We start from the raw sequence: 17,178 nt of genomic DNA, 5'->3' as shown, positions 1-17,178 counted from the left end.
GAAACTCCCCTCCATGTTCAGTGGATGTGGTATATAGTAAGGTTTTGGAAGAATCTGTGGAGGAAGACCAGTTGCCTTTAGAGCTAGGAACTGATCTATGGAATGTTGCAGGCATAAGACTCCCCCTTTCATCTGTATGGTCCTAAGATGTGAATTGTCCATCTCTGTCCATTGTATTCATTTCAAGGCTCTATTGGCGTTTCCAGTTCCCGGCTGCTACAGAGTCAGTAAGCTTGTCAATAGGTTTGCTCTCCAGGCATACCCAGAGGTCTCCTTTGAGGCTAGTGACAAACCCTTCCTGGCGGAAGGGCCGTATGCTCACTTTCTGTGGTGAAAATTCATAACGTAGATGCCTGTCCTCGTACCGCTGAGAATTCAATGGGACAGATACCCAGGAGAGCTGATTTCTGGTAGAGGATGGGCTTTTCGTGCATATCCAACAGTTGGGCTCGTTTGCCTCCGCTGCCGTACTGTGGACTGTGGCTATGGCCAAATTATGGAATGAATAGGTATAATTTGTATTCCACCACAGGCTTATAAGCAAGGCTACCATATTAAAAGCTAGGCTTCCAAATCACTAGTAACAGGAAAAACAAACAGACAGAAATAGCAAAAATAACTATCCCTTGGATATAGAGGACAGCACTGAAATCAAAAGGGTTTCCTGACTCTGGAAACCCAGAAGGCATTTAAAGATCCAAAGCAAGCAGTCATGGAAGCTCCCTCATTAGCCCTGTGTCGTGGTTTAACCCCAGCCGGCAACTCAGCACCACGCAGCCGCTCACTCACTCCCCCCCACCCAGTGGGATGGGGGAGAAAATCGGGAAAAGAAGCAAAACCCGTGGGTTGAGATAAGAACAGTTTAATGGAACAGAAGAGAAGAAACTAATAATGATAATGATAACACTAATAAAATGACAACAGTAATAATGAAAGGATTGGAATGTACAAATGATGCGCAGTGCAATTGCTCACCACCCGCCGACCGACACCCAGACAGTCCCCCCGAGCGGTGATTCCCCCCCCACTTCCCCGTTCCTATACTAGATGGGACGTCCCATGGTATGGAATACACTGTTGGCCAGTTTGGGTCAGGTGCCCTGGCTGTGTCCTGTGCCAACTTCTTGTGCCCCTCCAGCCTTCTCGCTGGCTGGGCATGAGAAGCTGAAAAATCCTTGACTTTAGTCTAAACACTGCTGAGCAACAACTGAAAACATCAGTGTTATCAACATTCTTGTCATACTGAACTCAAGACATAGCACTGTACCAGCTACTAGGAAGACAGTTAACTCTCTCCCAGCTGAAACCAGGACACCCTGCCAGACTACAACAAGCCTTTTGTATTATATGTACATGGACAGAAAGGAATCGCCAGTTAGCCCAGAAACGGCTGCAAGCTGTAGAATGTGACTCAGCAGAACTAGACCTCGTAATTCAAGGCATGATGTCCTGTGCTGGGGCTGTTGCAGCAGCAGCTGCGATGACTGAGAGAGCAAGAAACATTGTCCTGGGGCACCTCCTAACGCCGATGGCTCATTCCTTACTCTTTAGTCCTCCTCTGCAGAGTTCAAGCAGCTGTGGATGTGCCACAGTTGGGAAGTACATTGGTTTATGGAACTCAGCCTAGATGGCCACTGGCTTCTTTGACTGAACTGTCCATAAACGCACAAGATACACTCCAACAGCCCGAGATGTCCCCCCCCTTCACTGTCACTGCGGCGCGGGCAGCCGAGTGCCCCACGGCAAACCCCCCCAGGCTGTCTTGCCCTGGCTGGCTGCTGACAGGAGGGGACACGGGGTGGTGACAGCCTGCGGGGTGACAGGAGGGACACGGGTCAGTGACAGACCCGGGGGGTGACAGGACACGGGCTCTTTGTCGTAACGCACTGGGTCATGGAAGGCACAGAGGGGCGGGTGCGGTGTTCCGTTGCAGGTGCACACTGACACGCTGGCGGCAGCCTCTGCGGTTGGTGGCTGGTGAGCCCCTCGGCGGAACGCTGAGGCAGGGGTGCCCGAGTTACCACAGCGAGCGGCCAGGACTGGGAGCGCTGCGTGCGAGAGAGGGAGCTGGAGGCCGAGCCGGGGCCGCGGGGGTCTGTCACGACACAGGCCAGACAGACCAGGGAGTCGTGTTGAGTTCAGAATTCCCTCAGGCTACATTAAGGTGAAACGACACCAAAGGATCAGTTAAGCATTTTATTCGTGGCGGAAGCAAACTGAACTTGTAAGGTGTAACAACAGTAGGTGACGGGGTTTCTCTCAACAGGAGTTGGCATGAAACTACCTCAGTAAACCGTGTAACCCGTGGTAACCATATGCATCAATTCAGGGCAGAAGGAGGTCCCTCCTGTTGAGTCTCAAGGTTCAGAGCAGACCCCCTTGCTTTCTAGACTCCCTCTCAGAGGAGAGCCTAGGGGCGGCTCAATCCACTCCTAGTCCCAGACTTGGTCAGCGGTTTTATGTCTTAAAGGGATGAGGTGTAAGGATTATGGGAAAGGAGAGGGAAAGAGAGAGCAAGACAGAGGGAGTAAAAGGAAAAGAGAAAGATGTCACTGGTCCTGGGTCCAGCGTTGGTCCAGTCAGCCTAGGGGTCCAGTTCTGGTGGGCGTGCGTGCGTGGGGCTTCAGTTTGTGTCCTTTTATCATCCTTGCCCCTCCTTCAGGCGAGCACTCCAACTCATTAGGCTAGTTAAGGGTCATGCGTGGTTTGTGCTTTCAGAACCTTCGGGAAATGGATCGCTGGGCTTGGAGGTTATTTGGGGAGTAACTCCTCCTTCTCTGCAGACACGACCATTGTTTGATCTTTGGCCATGCATGGTGAGCTGCCCTGCTCAGCATATCAGATCAGCGTATCAGAACACAGAGCTGCACACCCCCCCGGCATGGCCTCCCCATCCTGTTGCTGAAGTCTGTGCTGATCTGTGCTGATTGCCTTCTTTTCACCTGTGGTTCCTTGCTATGCAGAGTTCGTCATTACATAGAACTTGCCCCACCGCCATGTTTGAGACATTAAGTCTTTCAGTCTCTCACAGGGCCTCTCCCCATCGTCCGCCTGCCCGCCTGGGCTGCGAGGAGGAGCCGGGCGAGCATCGCCTCCATCTGCCACGGTAGACGCTGTCGCGGAACAGGCATCGCCTGGCCGCGACCATGTCGCGTGTCCACTACAAGTTCTTCTCCAGGCTGAACTATGATACGGTCACCTTCGACAGCCTCTACATCTCTCTGCATGACCTCAAGCTCCAGATCATGGGCCACGAGAAGCTGACGGCGGCCAGCTGCGACCTGCAGATCACCAACGCCCAGACCAAAGAAGGTGCGTGGGGGCAACAGGCACGGGGCCTCGGGGACTGCCCGGCTGGCGGCGTCGCAGACGACCCCGCGACGGCCATGGCCTGCGGGAGCCATGCTCTGCCCTCTGTGGCTCATCCCCACGTAGCATGAGTCAGGCTGGGGGCCATCCCGCCAGCATGCGGGAGGACCGGGAGGGCAAGCGTCGCCAGGGATGAAGCGGGGTGGGAAGCGATAATGTGATTCGGCCACGATCGGTAGCTGTGACTTGTGTTGGGGACCTCACAGAGCTGTTCTTTTGCACTTGCTGTTCTGACAACTACCTTCAGATCTGTGCTTTAGACGCGGAGCTAGGCACAGAAGAACACGTGGTTGATGGGCGACGTATAGTGCTTACAAAAGTTTTGGTTTCCTGGAAATTCTTCTAGGTAAAATGATAAGGAAATGCGGGAGGAGATCCTTTAATAACAAACCTCAAAGAAATCTTCAGAGAGATCTGGCAGACAAAGCTGAAAGTGATGGAAACAGAACAGATGGCTAGTTTGAAGAAAAAAAAGTGGTCTTGGTGACTTAGTTTTGTCTTCAACTTGTTTTATGCCACTGCATGGGTATATCAGTGATACAGATGCTTCTTGAATCTTCCATAAGGGTGTTTTCCATGGGAAAAGGCAAAAATCCCCCAGTGGTTTTCAGAGCAAAGCTAGAGAGTACATTTCGGTGTAATATGTATGTATGCCAAGTTTTTGGTTTATATGCATAACCGTGAATTTCACTTTTTATTAATCAGATGTAGATGCTTAAGCTCACCTTCAGAAGATAAAGGAAAAATGTAGACCAGGGTATTCTGCCTAAAAGGGATGTTTGGAATTCTTCCATGTGGACATAAAGGACTGAGTTTTTATAACTTTGCCTGTGCTGGAGTCCTGCCTAAATGTTGAAATGATCTTGGAAAGAACAAAGTGAACCTTGAGTGAAGATGGCCTACTTGCTCAGATTTTTCCAAGCACTCTAAGCCTTTACAGTTCAGTAACTGTTACTTTTCAGAATGGAAATGTAGTAATAGAAGCAATGTTAATATCAGCTAAAAGGAAACAGGATTTTAAATATCAGTGGAAAAAAATGATGGGAAGGACTCTTTTTAAGATGGTGGGAAGGCAAAATGGATGGTTGGGACCTATTTTAAAAGTAGGGAAGGAGTGTGGGTGTCCTCTTCCAAGCTTACTATGGAGGCATGTTCTATAAAGGCAGAATTGCCTTCCAAAAGCCTCTAGGCCAGAATGGTGCATTTAAACTTGCCTCCTTTGAATCCAAAATCTGGATTTCTTGACCTGTCTTTTGTAATAGGATGTTCTCACAGTATTGTGGAAGAACTGCAAACTCCAGAACTCGGGTCTCTTGAATACTCTTTCCTGCCCTGTACCATTCTGACTCAAAACACTTGGAGAACGTGCGATTCTGCTTATCAGGCAAAATGCAAGAAAATATAAAAGCAAAAATGGGTCTCAGAACTGGTCTTAGATGAATAGTTTTAAGGAAGAATAGTGCTCTTAGAAGACTGTCTCTTGAACGCAGAACTTGCTTGAGTTCAGTGTTGCAGCATGCACTTGACAGTGTTAGTAATGCCACAATGTGATGTCTTCAAAAAAACCCACGTGCTAACTGTGAATGAAATCATTTGGCCTCACAGCTGATGTCAGTCTGTCTATCTGTCTACTGGAATGTCTTCAACACTGTGCAAACGTAGCATTTTAGAGAAGACTTTTAAGCAACTTTTAAACCTTGTCCTTCACCGTGGCATTTTGTGTTGCAGTGCTAGTATGGGGGATTGCTTTGATTACACCTCCGAGTGCAATTAGTTCTTGGGCTGCTGTGCAGCATTATTGTGTAGAGCTTTCAGAAAGGGTATGGAGTCCCCTGTTTCCCAGGCTGAGCTGAGGGTAAGTCATGTACCCATTCAAAAAACAAGATGTTACAGTGGAGCTCATGCACTGCCTGTCTGGCAGTCAGCTGCTTGGACTCCATCAGCAGCAGGTTTGGGACCTCTCGGGGGTGTGCTGTCAGCTGGGTTAATGTCCCTTGGCCAGGTGCTTAGGGCAGGCTCCGTTTGGGACATTACCACATTGCCTCCAGCATTGCTTTCGCTTTCCCAGTCCCATGCTGAAGCAGCGAGCAGTGCCAATAAGACATGAAGGCATCAGGCGGTCTGTATAATCAGATTAATGATTGAAAGTATGTCAGATTTTATTGACTCATCCTTTCAAAGCAATACAGGTGCTCTTTTGGAGCACAGTACTGTATGACAACAATGCAAATGAAAGCTCCATGAACTGGTTGACCTACTGAGCTAGCTCATTGAGGAAATGATGATATACCAGTTGTAGGTGAGATCAGGGATACCTGCTTGGGTGGAAGCTGAAAATCCAGAAATAGTAGTCCAGTCTGTTCATCAGGATGTTTCAAGGCAGTGCTTTCAGTGCAGCTACACAGATGATTTGTTTGTCGCAAAGCGTGCAAGTGGTGTTGATTAGAAGAGAGCTAAAAACTCACATTGTGAGAAAGCGTATTTTTAAGCGCTAGGGGGAAAAAGTGTTCTTGGGAGTTACCCTCTTTTCTGGTAGAGACAGTCTGGCATGTTAGTAGTCATTGTCAGCTCTTACCCTGCAAATCCTTTCCCCAGTAGCATAATAGCTGGTTGGCAAGGCATCTAAGGCTAGTAAAGGCTTTTCTTTGTCATTTCACATATAGGCTTGCTTTCCAATGACTTCTGTTCTGAAGAGCTTCTGTACTTTATCTGGGTGAAAATACTTCTCTACATAGTGCTCGGAGAGGTGCTTTTGCACTGCTGTCAGACTCCAAATGGTGGATTAAAGCAGGCCGTAAAATAAAGTAGGAGCTTTTTTCAGTAACCTGTTGATAGCATACATATGAGAGAAATTATTAAAGCTAGCAGATTTTCAGAATTATAGGTGAATTTAAAAATGGGATTTTTAAATGGTGCATTCAATGCGAAGCAGAGCATAACCTGAGCTGCTTGTACTTTTTTGCAGGAAGAAGGTTGTGGACACTAATGCAATAGCTGATTTAAGCTTTCTGAGTCCGTATGAGGCAGCAGTCAAAGTAGCTCTTGTTTAACTTGTCTGCCTCCATGAAATACTTCTTTCCCTTGGGTCTTTCAAGCATACTAAATTTCTTGTCTTTTAGACTGTTATGTCTCTTCTGCTCTTGACTTTAAGATAACATCCAAATCTTCCTTTGCTTTTGCAAGCTTTCTGAGTTAATGGGATCCTTACTTTTAATCACAGGTCAGATTGACAAAAGCCCAGTAGCCCCTTACTGGCCATCACTGCCAGTAAAACAAGTGTCGTGCTATCAGGAAATAGGAATCAACAATGTTGTAACCTCCAGCTTTGCTGAACATTTCTATTGGAGTGCTGCTTGGACAAGTGTGAAAAGTAGCCTTGTTGAGCATGACATGACTGCTCACTTTGCAGATGTGGAGTCATGAGGTGAGGCAGTGTGACACTGCTTTGCAGGTCCTGGTAGTTACTGAGTCTCTGCTAGGGGATGCTGCTGCCCATGGGGAATAGGTTCCTGCTGGGAGACACCAGTTCAGTCTGAGAGCTGTTAGACTAAGCTGGTGTCTGTTAAATTCAAATTGAGAGGGACTTCAGGAAGAGTGTGCCAGATTTAGTCCTTCCCTACTTAAAAAAAGAAAAAAGTTGACTTTTTAGTCGACATTGTTTGGCTTCACCTCTAATAAAATTTCATCACCAAAATTAATTCAGTTAATTGAGGCGAAGGAAAAATAAATGTATTAAAACCAGTTAATATCAGGCCCCTTCACAGAACTAACTCAGCAATGGACTCTGCTGTATGTAAACACTCTTCCACAAATTCTCTGACATGGTGACCAAGCTGGTGGGATACTTCAAGTACCAAATACAAATAGGTGCCGTGATAAGTGTCCTATACAAAGAAAGCCTTTCCTTCACCGAGCTATTGTCACTGTTCAGCTGATGCATTTAAACGTATACTGATGGACTTTTAAGGTGAATTCATTTTTATATCAGTCTGTTACTAGATGGCTGGAGCTCTCTTCACGGTGCACTTAACGAGCATATTGAAAACAAGCATATATCGAGAGAGAGAGAGAGAGAGAGAGAGAGAGAGAGAAATGCATGCAAGGATAGTCTATTCAGAAGGCAGATGTCAATGCTTCTCTTCTAAAGGTCAATGAATTGTCACCAAGTACTAGAAGAGGACTTATTCCTCTTTTTGCATCACACAGCTGTTGGGCATGTTCGAATTGACCTCTGCAGGCTTGCATCATTTGTGAATAAATGCATTGGTTGCTGTCCTCATATATACAGTCTCTTCCTAGGCAAGGTGCTGCCACTTGTAAATCTGCTGCAGAACTAGAACAATCCTCAAGTTCAGCACAGGCGTAGCAAACTCCTGCCTTTTTGTGGAGCCACTGTTGCTTGTCCTCTGTCTCTGAAATGTCAGTCCAGCAGTTTGTGATCTGGACCAGAAAGAACGCTCTGTATGACTCCATTCAGCAGGTCGAAACAGCTGGTTTGGGCTTCTAGATCTGCAGCTTCCATGATGTCCCAGTTGCCTGCCTGGGCCTCAGTACTGCTTCAGCTCCTTCTCCATCAAAAAGTCCCAGTGCAGGCCTTTCTTGACAGGTGGCTGTGGAAGGGTTAGAGTTTCGTTTTTGAGAAGAGCTCTAGGGGTTGCTTTCAGGGTATATGACTTCTGTAAAAGCTTTTGTTTTCATCATTAGTAGTCCTTTCTCCTACAATTTGAACCTACTTGGAAGTCCAGAGGAAGCTTGCTGTTCGGTTCCCTAGGGGGGAAGATCAGGAATTAGTTTCAGCTAAATGATTTCTCAGTTTTCTGAAGAAGCATTCTGTCATTTGGAAAGAGAAGTAAAATTTTCATTTCATTGTTGAAATAATGTCTTCTGGTAGGTGAGTTTTGGGGTAAGAGAGGTTCCTGCCTGTAGGAATAATATACTGAAAAATGAAGCATAAATTGTGAAATATTCCTGTTTTGTGTGTGATCACTGAGCAAAACCACCCTGACAGAGCTTGACTAGATATACAGCATCTTTGCTTTTCAGACCATTGTTCTGATTCGGTCTGCAAAGGTAAGAGCTTTTAATGTTTAAAACTGTAGGCAGATTACAGGGAATGGCTGCTGATAGTGATTTAAAATATTTAGTCATATCCAGCTTGCGTAAGGACAATATAAAAACCATTCTCATGGAGAGATCTTTGCATTTTAAGCTTACTCAGTCAAAGTGTCTCAGGTAGTTTGTTTTTTTTGTTTGTTTGGGCCTTATGTAGAAGGTCAGAAGGCTTTCCTCCTCTTCAAAGACTAACATGGTGTAAGCCAAGGCAAAGCATGGGTAGCTTCAGGCACACACTCTTTTCAAAAGGCTTTTCACGGCTGTCTTCATAAGGAATTTTGTTTGAGTCTCTCTGCTCTGCAAAATGAATCGCAAGAATTCATAGAATCCTAGAATCATGGAGTGGTTTGGGTTGGAAGGGACCTGAAAGATCATCTAGTTCCAACCCCCCTGCCATGGGCAGGGACACCTTCCACTAGACCAGGTTGCTCAAAAGCTCAGGGACGGGGCATCCACAACTATTGACATCCAATTCACGTCCCTTGGGTTAATTCAAACTAGATGATAAGCTTCAGAGGGGAGATAGCACTTTAGTTGGAGCCAATTCTGCCCTACTTGTGAAAGCAAGCTCAACCCCCCCCCAAATTTCTGTGATCCAAACACTAGCATTGCCGGTTTTGTTTCCATTTCCATGTAAAGCGGTGTTGTTGATGGGTTAAGCTCCAAGGAATAGACAGAGATGGCAGGCTCTCTTCTGTGTTCTGTCAGTCTTGACCACTAGCAGCACAGGGGAACTGATACAGTTAACAGCTCTGAAAGCAATGGTGCAGAGTTGTCATGCTTTAGCTGAGGGCCTCTTTTGTTGCAGGACAAGCTAGTCAGACTTCAGAATCTGGTTTATGCAGGTGAGACTTTGCTGTGGTTGGTTTTTCTCCAAAGCTCTATTGGTTTTGTAGCCTAACAGAAGCAAAAGCAGCTTAAGCTAGATCAGGAAAGAACCTCATGCATTAGCAGACTCCGCTTCAGTGACCTTTGAGACCATTTTGCTGTTGGCATTCCAGCCATTTTAAAAACATGAAAAAGATTGTGCTGCTTGTGTTTGATTATCAAACCTGACAATTTCTTGAAATGTACTTTCAGTGTGTTGGGACGATCAAAGCGCAACGTTACATATCAAATTTTGCTTTTCTATCCATAAAGGGATTCTCGGAAATGTTGTGTAATTATGTATTGATATACGTTCTCGTAAACTGGCAAATTCTTTTTCTGTATTGATGTTGTTTTCAGAATACACAGATGGTAATGCCCTGATTCCTAAGAACTCATCGGTAATTGTTAGAAGAATCCCCGCTGGAGGAGTTAAAGTCACCAGCAAAACCTGTGTTATGTAAGTATCCATAAAGCATTGTATTCTTGGTTAGGGGTTTCAGCGCATTAACTTTTTAAATTGATATTAGTTTACAAGAGACATTCAGATTGTATCTTTCTTGTTAAAGCTGCTGTTAATTTTTGTTGTCATGGGCTAGATTTTAATGTATCTGTCCCCAAGTAGACTTACATGTTTTGTCCTGCTGGGAGATGGGGTTCAAACTGTAACAATGGTAGCTTTTAAGATGATTCCATTGGGTTTGTTCTTGGGGTTGATTCTTCTGAGAGCCAAGTTGTAGATCCCATTTCCTCTACGTGGAGAGATTCCTTCTTTTATGTGTTTGATTTTATTGCTTTTATAGTAAAGACAGATAGGCATTCTTGTGTAAACTTATAATTTGTTCCCACCTCAGAAGAGTCTGATAGTCAAACACTGACAATTTCTTGCATTTGGGGAGGCAGGGTGGGATATGGCAGGTATTCTTACGCCCCAAATCTGGGTGTTTTGCATACTAGGCACAGAGGAAAGACCAAGGGTTGCCAGCTGGCAAACCATGCAAACCAGAAGTTCCATTCATAAGTGATTCCTATTAGTTTCCTAAAGACAATGTCCACTTCAGGCAAGAGAAAAAGAACACTATCCTAAAGTGTATCACCTTTTGAGCGAGTACAACAAAGGAATAGTTAACCCTTTCCAAACTTGAAACTCAGTAAGCAGTTCAGCACGTTACCAAGTGTTACTAGTTATCTAAGTCTGTTTTTACCCTAAGTTGATATCAGTGCTCCAGGTTTTCAATCTATATTCCTAAGATTTATGGAGGACAGAGAATCGGATGTATTGGTTAAACTTACAGCTATCCAAATGCAATGCTGACTACAGGATTATTGCTGTCATGTATGTATTCAGCTACATTAGCATTGTTTGAACATTCATGTTTTCCAGCCTTCTTAAAGAGACGCCTCTCCCCCACAATTAGTCGGTATTATTAGCTTGTGGTTTTGCCATGTCTTTCTCATGTTGGTTCTCAGTCAATACAGTAGACTGATGAGTTACTGTGTGTCTCGAAAAAACAGTACAGCAGCATCCTGGTACCTGTGAAGCATTTGCGAGCAAAAAACCCTGAATTGATGTGACTCTGCATGTAAACTTTGGGCATATTACTTCAGTAGTTGTTGCAGTGCTTTCAGGCACTACCTAGGCATTCAGGACGCCACAGTGTTGTGCTTATAACCATGGCCTTGTTTTGGGGGTTAATTTAAATATGTGTGCTTAGTGCCGCCCTGTCAATGCATCCTCCGTTTCTGGTTGGCTGGCGCTCTCTCCTGGTATCATAATACTGCCCTGAAATGAGAGGAGAGATGCTGCTAGCATCAAAGATCAAACAAAGACCTGTAAGTGGGGATAAGGAAAGAATGGCACTGCTGTTGTAGCGTTGAAAATGAACCAGGCAGATGAGCTTTCTATTCTGTCAGCTGGAAACATTGCAGAAACAACTTGGTAGAGTGGTTAATGTTTGGGAACGAGGAATGTATGCTATAATGGTGGAGAGGCCTTCAAAAATGCGTTACTCACCTTGTTGTATGTTCTTCAAGGTAAATGGGTGAAGAAACCATTGTGTGGTAATCTAAAGTATTTCCCTGTACTTCCTCATCTTCAGGAGGTACGTGGCTGTACTTGCGAGCCTGGTGGTATTCTAGTAGTGGCAGGAAGCCTGAGCCTTTCTATTTGTACATAAATTCCACAGCAGCCTTTGAATTGTCTCTGCTCATGGGACACTTTGGATGACGTAGGAATTGTTTGTTAACTAGATCAAGGGCTGCACATCTGATTCATGATGAGTAGCATGCAGATACAGATCAATAAGTGTGTGGAATCTCAGCAAGTTTTCAAATGTAATGACTATTGCCAAAAAGATTGTAGCCTTTTCAAGATTACCTTCAAGCAACTTCTGGCAAGTAAGACCTTTTCTTTTTTGTCACAGGGCTCCTAAATCACACCAAACCCTAGAAACTGCTTTCAGGTGACATTTCTACTACTATTTTTAGTCAATATTGCATGTGTAACACATTTAGTATTTTGGCACTTCCATGGCTAAATGTAGTAGCTATCTGAATACAGTGCTTGGGCTTTCACAAAGAAACTCTGTTCTAAAGCCTATGCTGCTGCCATTTTTGTTATTTCTTTGTCAGATGACCGACTGTTTTCTCTGAAGTAAACTTGCACTTCAAAGTGTCTAGAACGTCAGTGTTCTTTCTTGGAAATTACTGTATCTGGTACCCATTTGTAATACTAGATATGTACAGATTGGTTAAAGTTGCCTTTGTATTTTGATAGTTGATAATATTTAAGAACACCAAGCTGTAACACAGACTTCATCTTTTTGATACTTACGCAGCAGAGACAAAATACCTGAGGACTTCCTCTTGCACTGTTGTGTTCTATATCTGTACATCTTAATTTGTGACAAAGTAGGAACGGGATTTGGGTTTTTTTTTAGTTGCACTGAATGTACCAAGAGAGAACAGTTTAGGTATATGAATAAATTTCCACATTCCCTAGACTATCAGAACATAATGTTTTGATGTTCAGGTTTTATAATCTGTTGTCACTGCTTTATGCTGGGTACAAGTGCTTTACCTGAAATTCTGATCACCTTTATTTCTTCTTCCAGAAGTCGTACCGAGCCAGTGAGTGGAACATCAAAAGCAGTATGTAAAAACACAATCTCACACTTTTTTCTACACACTGCACTTAATTCTAAACAACGTAGCCTTGTATTAATTTTCCAGACATTAACTAACTATATATTCCAGTAAAACCTGGTGTATGTTGTAAAGACAATGTCTTTGATTCAGCATAGGAAAAACTGGGTAATGCCATCATTTGCACAGTCCTAATGTGAATATTGGTATTTGTGCCTAGTGATGCATTGCATTTCATATTGAATATGCTAGAATATTTCCTGTATGACTTTGTGTTGTACAGGTAATGTATGATCGCTTTTAGATCATGTAGGTCCGAGGTTTGCACAACTGAACATGGTGCCCTGTTCTACATCTGTGTATAGCTAGTAATGCATATGTTTGTACAGGTTGTTTTGTGCTTTATGTTTCTTGGAATCCAAATTGTTTGGAGTGAATTTTCTGCCATTTCCACATTATATCACTTAGCATTTTTTTTTAAATACTCTTTTTGCCTAATGGATTTTGAAAATGTTATCAAAACCCACTGAGAAACCACTGTGCTTAAACTTGGTACTGTTTCTTACTTTTGACCTGGGGGTTCAAACAAATACCCAAACCAACACATCCCATACGTTTTGAGGACAGTCATGTGCAGCTAAATGTTTCCTTTTCATGTCCTTAAATGCTTGGGTATTTGTTCCTAAAAGTGTGTAATTGAAGTGTAGAATTATTTGGGCCCCTCTGAGTACATGTATGTCTTTGAGAGATTGCCATGAATTTAAATATGGTTGCTACACAAAGTGGTATTCTGAAGTTCTGCGTTTCATCTTTCCACTCTATCTGATGAAGCAGTTTAGTTTAATAGTTTGTCTGCAAATGAAAATGTCTAAAACCCAGTGTACAGGTTTTGGCACAAGGTTAGAGCCTGGTGTATTTGTGGGTAAAATCCCTGTCATTTTTCTGAACTTCTGCCTGCAGTACTTTTTTGGATCTGGGTGGCTTCGGGGTTAGATGCTGCTTTGATTTCCCAAAGGTTAAGCCTTTCTTTAGTATACCCCCACTCTGAATTTCCATTTGGAAAAGGGGCAGCATTTTTCTTCAGGTTAGAAAACACTGTCATTCGGCTGCTAAACTAGAGATAATTCACACAAGGAAATACCTAAGTGGTAATGGTCTAGATCTGGATTTGCGACTTGGGTCAAAGGCTAGGTGTAACTGTGCTTTTCAAAATAGCCCTTATAATGTAAAAATTCCTATTTGTTGGGGTTTATTTTTCACCTTTAAGTATAACTGCTTTTTCTTCACTAGAATGGTGTGAGGCTTTGCACTAACCCTGGATCATTGGATCTCATCACTTGATCAGCTGTTTGGGTAACTTAATCTAGAAATTCATGAACTCTGGGGTTGTGTTCTGTGAAGAATACAGCCTCTGATTCTCGTGGAATGGTATACAATGAACTTAAAATGGAAAGCTTCTTGTATGTTGGTGTAAAAACACCAAGTCAAAATCTGACATTCATAATTCTATCACTGATTGGCTCAAATTCCTTTTTGGACATGAATGCCTCTCATTGTGAGCCCAGTGACCCTAGTAGTTAATGTAATGCATTTATGTAAACCACATTTATAGTATTTGATCTAATTGAGATGGGTGTTTATTTCTTGGAAAGAGTTATTTTTCTCTTTGTTTACTAGCTTGTGTATAAACACAAATCACATCTTCATAAATAAGGTTGATATTCTTTCAGCCTCGTGTGTTCCCTGGCGTCTTTGTATTACATTTCTAAGTAGCATCTTACCATAAGCTCACATAGATGTCTCAAAAAAAAATTTTTTTTAAAAAGGAAAAATCCTGGAGTGGGAGGGAAGACTTAGTGTTAGTTAGAACTAATTAAAAGGAAGACAACGCAAAACTGTTCCCTTCTTGTTTGCTTTGAGTGTACCTGATGTGGGTTGTGGGTAGCCACAGGGAGGGTGGAAGCCTTGCATCTCTCTTTACAAGTCCTCTCTCACACACACACACACAGAGTAAAAGCACTGCAGCCTCAGGTGCTTCTAGTGTTGGAGGCACAGTTAGCTTTCTTCTTAAAGCTAACTCAGGTCTTGGTCTAAAGTGTGTGTGTGGGTTTTTTGTTTTGTTATTTTAAATAAACATCTTTCTGCATGTATTTCAAAGCAAAACCTGGATCTTAGTGTGGTCTGAATAAATCACTGGGAAGGCTTGCCAATTATTGTTGAACAGTAAAGCAGCAATGTTAAAATCAGTTCAGATTTTTTTTTAAAAAGGATGCACAAAAACTTATACTTTGAATATTTCTTAATTGTCTTGCTCTTATGTTAGGTGTCATTCTACACTTCCAAATCTGTGCTGCTGTCCTACTGTTACTACGGCCAAATCAAGAAAGTGGATCCTATTTGGTTTTGTATTCTTATTTCAGTAACTGCAAGGATCTCTAGTTGGGATTAGTCCTCAGAGGCTGCAGAAATGCAGAGAGTCATGCGCATTATTTTAGCACCGTCAAGCACAGCTGTGATCCTTCCTGGCTGAATTTTGAGTTTAACCAAGCTATTGGGTTTTAGGAAACCACTGTGATTTAAATGCAGCACTCCAGCAGTGAGATTAGCCTTTTCCTCCTATTTTCTGTCCCCTTTCCCACTTGCTTTATGTGAGTTTCTGTTTAGTCTTCTGTTTGAAATGGGAGTTAATACATTGACTGTTGATTCTGGTTTTTTGAGGGTTTTCTTTGTTTGGTTACTTTTGGGGTTTTTTTGGTTTGGGTTTTTTTCCCCAATTCTTCTGCGGTATTACCTTGGGGTTGTATACAAGTTTCATGGAGGTGTTGTTTCTACTTGACCGATTGGAGGGACTGGGAGGAAATACTTCAGTAGAAATTTAAAGGAAAAAAACAAAGACACAAGAATGTAGGATCATTGGAAGATGGTCATTGGGCAAATGTACTAAATAGTACATTAATTTTCTATTTGCTGGTTTTGGTAACTGTTCATAGAAAGGAGTGCTTTCATCTCCTTTAAGAAATTAGACTGTTGCCTGCAGGCCATATAATAACTGCTTCCTAAAAAAATACAAGAACTACTTAATAGTTTATTAACTGTTATGTTTCAGTTACTGGTCAATACTAGACTGTTTAATGCCAGACTCCAATAGAGAGCTTTCCTAATTCCTTGTTTGCTTTTGAAAACCTGCAAAGTGATAGTGGTTGTGCCTGCCATGAGAGAACATAGGCCTGTTTTTCCACATGTGAAGAAGGGTGGCATGTGGAGCATGAAGCTTCAAAATACTTGATCAGACTTCCGTTTTGACAGAAGTGGGTACCAAATGTTGTGAAGGGAAGGAAAGTTGAATCTTCTGGTAAGATTTGCAGTGGAAAGAAGGTCTCTTGTTCCAGATCTGGGTGCTCCTCTCCAAAGGCACGTTTTCAAGACTTTTTTTAGTTAGTGTTAGAGTAACGCTGTCTGTGCTTTCCTAAACATCTAGAGAAGACATGACTAACTGGAGTGACGAATCATCTTCTGCATGTAAATATTTTGTCCCCAGAGTCTGCTAAAACTGCTCCCTTGAATTCTTCCACTACATTGGGTAATAAAGGACAAGGGCTTTTTTCCAAGGAAGGGTTTTAATCTCTCCTCTGATCCATTTAGTGACATCTTGAGGAGAGCTGTTCCGTTTACGCTGTGACACTTTATTCTACATTTTTGAACAACTGAAGACCTAATAAGCAGTGATTCAGGTGTCTTTCTGATAATGTTTTGCTAGTGTAAGCTTAACTGCTGCTTGTGGCATAATATAATTCCATATTCTGGAAGAGGAACAAGCTAAAAATGTTACCCTGTTTACTTGTGGAAAAACAGCATTTCACTATTAGTCCTCAATAAACGCTGCAGCGTATTACAAACTAGTGGCCTGAGGGCTTCACTCCTGCAGGGTGTTCCAGGAGGTAGGTGGGAGGGAGGAGTGTGGTTGCAGTGGAGAAAAAAATTACAGGACTGTGCTCTGACTCCATGTTTTCATCATCATTCAAAATTGGTTTTGCTCTGATAGTAAGGAGCATAATATTAAATTCTCACACTTCCCAAACTAATTTGGATAGTATGGCCTGTGGTCTAATAAAATACAAGACATCAGTATTCTCTGTTTTTGTAGGCTGCTCTGTCATGGTAAACACCTTTATTTCACTAATTTGAGCAGTCTGTTTTTTTCTAGACAAAGTGGTGGTGTACTTTTATGGCTGATGTTCTGGATTGGTGGTTTTATTTGGGTGTTGTGGGGTATGGTGAGTTTGGCATTTTTAAACTTAGTGACGGGAGGGGCAGAGTTCATGGTTGAGGGCTGATATGCCTGTGCTTGATTTTGCCAGGCAGCTACTGCCTTCATAAAAGCATAACTGTGTGCATTTATAAGTGATGAGATGTTAACTGATTACTTTACAAGCTACAATGCAAATAAGTTTCCTGTAGTGATGCTTCCTTCTCAAATAAACTGAAATCCTTTTTAGCTGAAAATTGACAGATGTGAGCATTTGACAAGGGTCCGTCTCTGAGATATTGTGGAGCAGTAAGTTGATGTCATGCGGGTTTGGCTATTTTAGTTTCTTCTCATTAACCACACAGGCACTCTGAAGGTGCCATAGGTTTGGACTTTGAGCAAACACAAATTACACGGGGTTGGCAGTGCCCCTGTCAGTG

At 43.0% G+C, this 17,178-nt stretch overlaps 1 protein-coding gene across 1 annotated transcript in view; it reads left to right on the top strand.

The window, feature by feature from the left end:
* Nucleotides 1-3,146: 3,146 nt before the first annotated feature.
* The window catches only part of LOC128135752 (E3 ubiquitin-protein ligase RBBP6-like), a 29,166-nt gene continuing 15,134 nt past the window's right edge, over nucleotides 3,147-17,178 (top strand). Inside the window, exons 1-3 of the mRNA XM_052774814.1 lie at nucleotides 3,147-3,312; nucleotides 9,709-9,808; nucleotides 12,462-12,498. Coding sequence (XP_052630774.1) covers nucleotides 3,147-3,312; nucleotides 9,709-9,808; nucleotides 12,462-12,498 — 303 coding nt within the window. The remainder of the gene's footprint in view (nucleotides 3,313-9,708; nucleotides 9,809-12,461; nucleotides 12,499-17,178) is intronic.

The sequence above is a fragment of the Harpia harpyja genome, chromosome 24, assembly GCF_026419915.1.
Source record: "Harpia harpyja isolate bHarHar1 chromosome 24, bHarHar1 primary haplotype, whole genome shotgun sequence".
In the NCBI taxonomy this organism is placed as follows: Eukaryota; Metazoa; Chordata; class Aves; order Accipitriformes; family Accipitridae; genus Harpia; species Harpia harpyja.
Note: the sequence above shows the minus strand (reverse complement) of the source record. Positions and strands in the feature narration are given on the sequence as shown.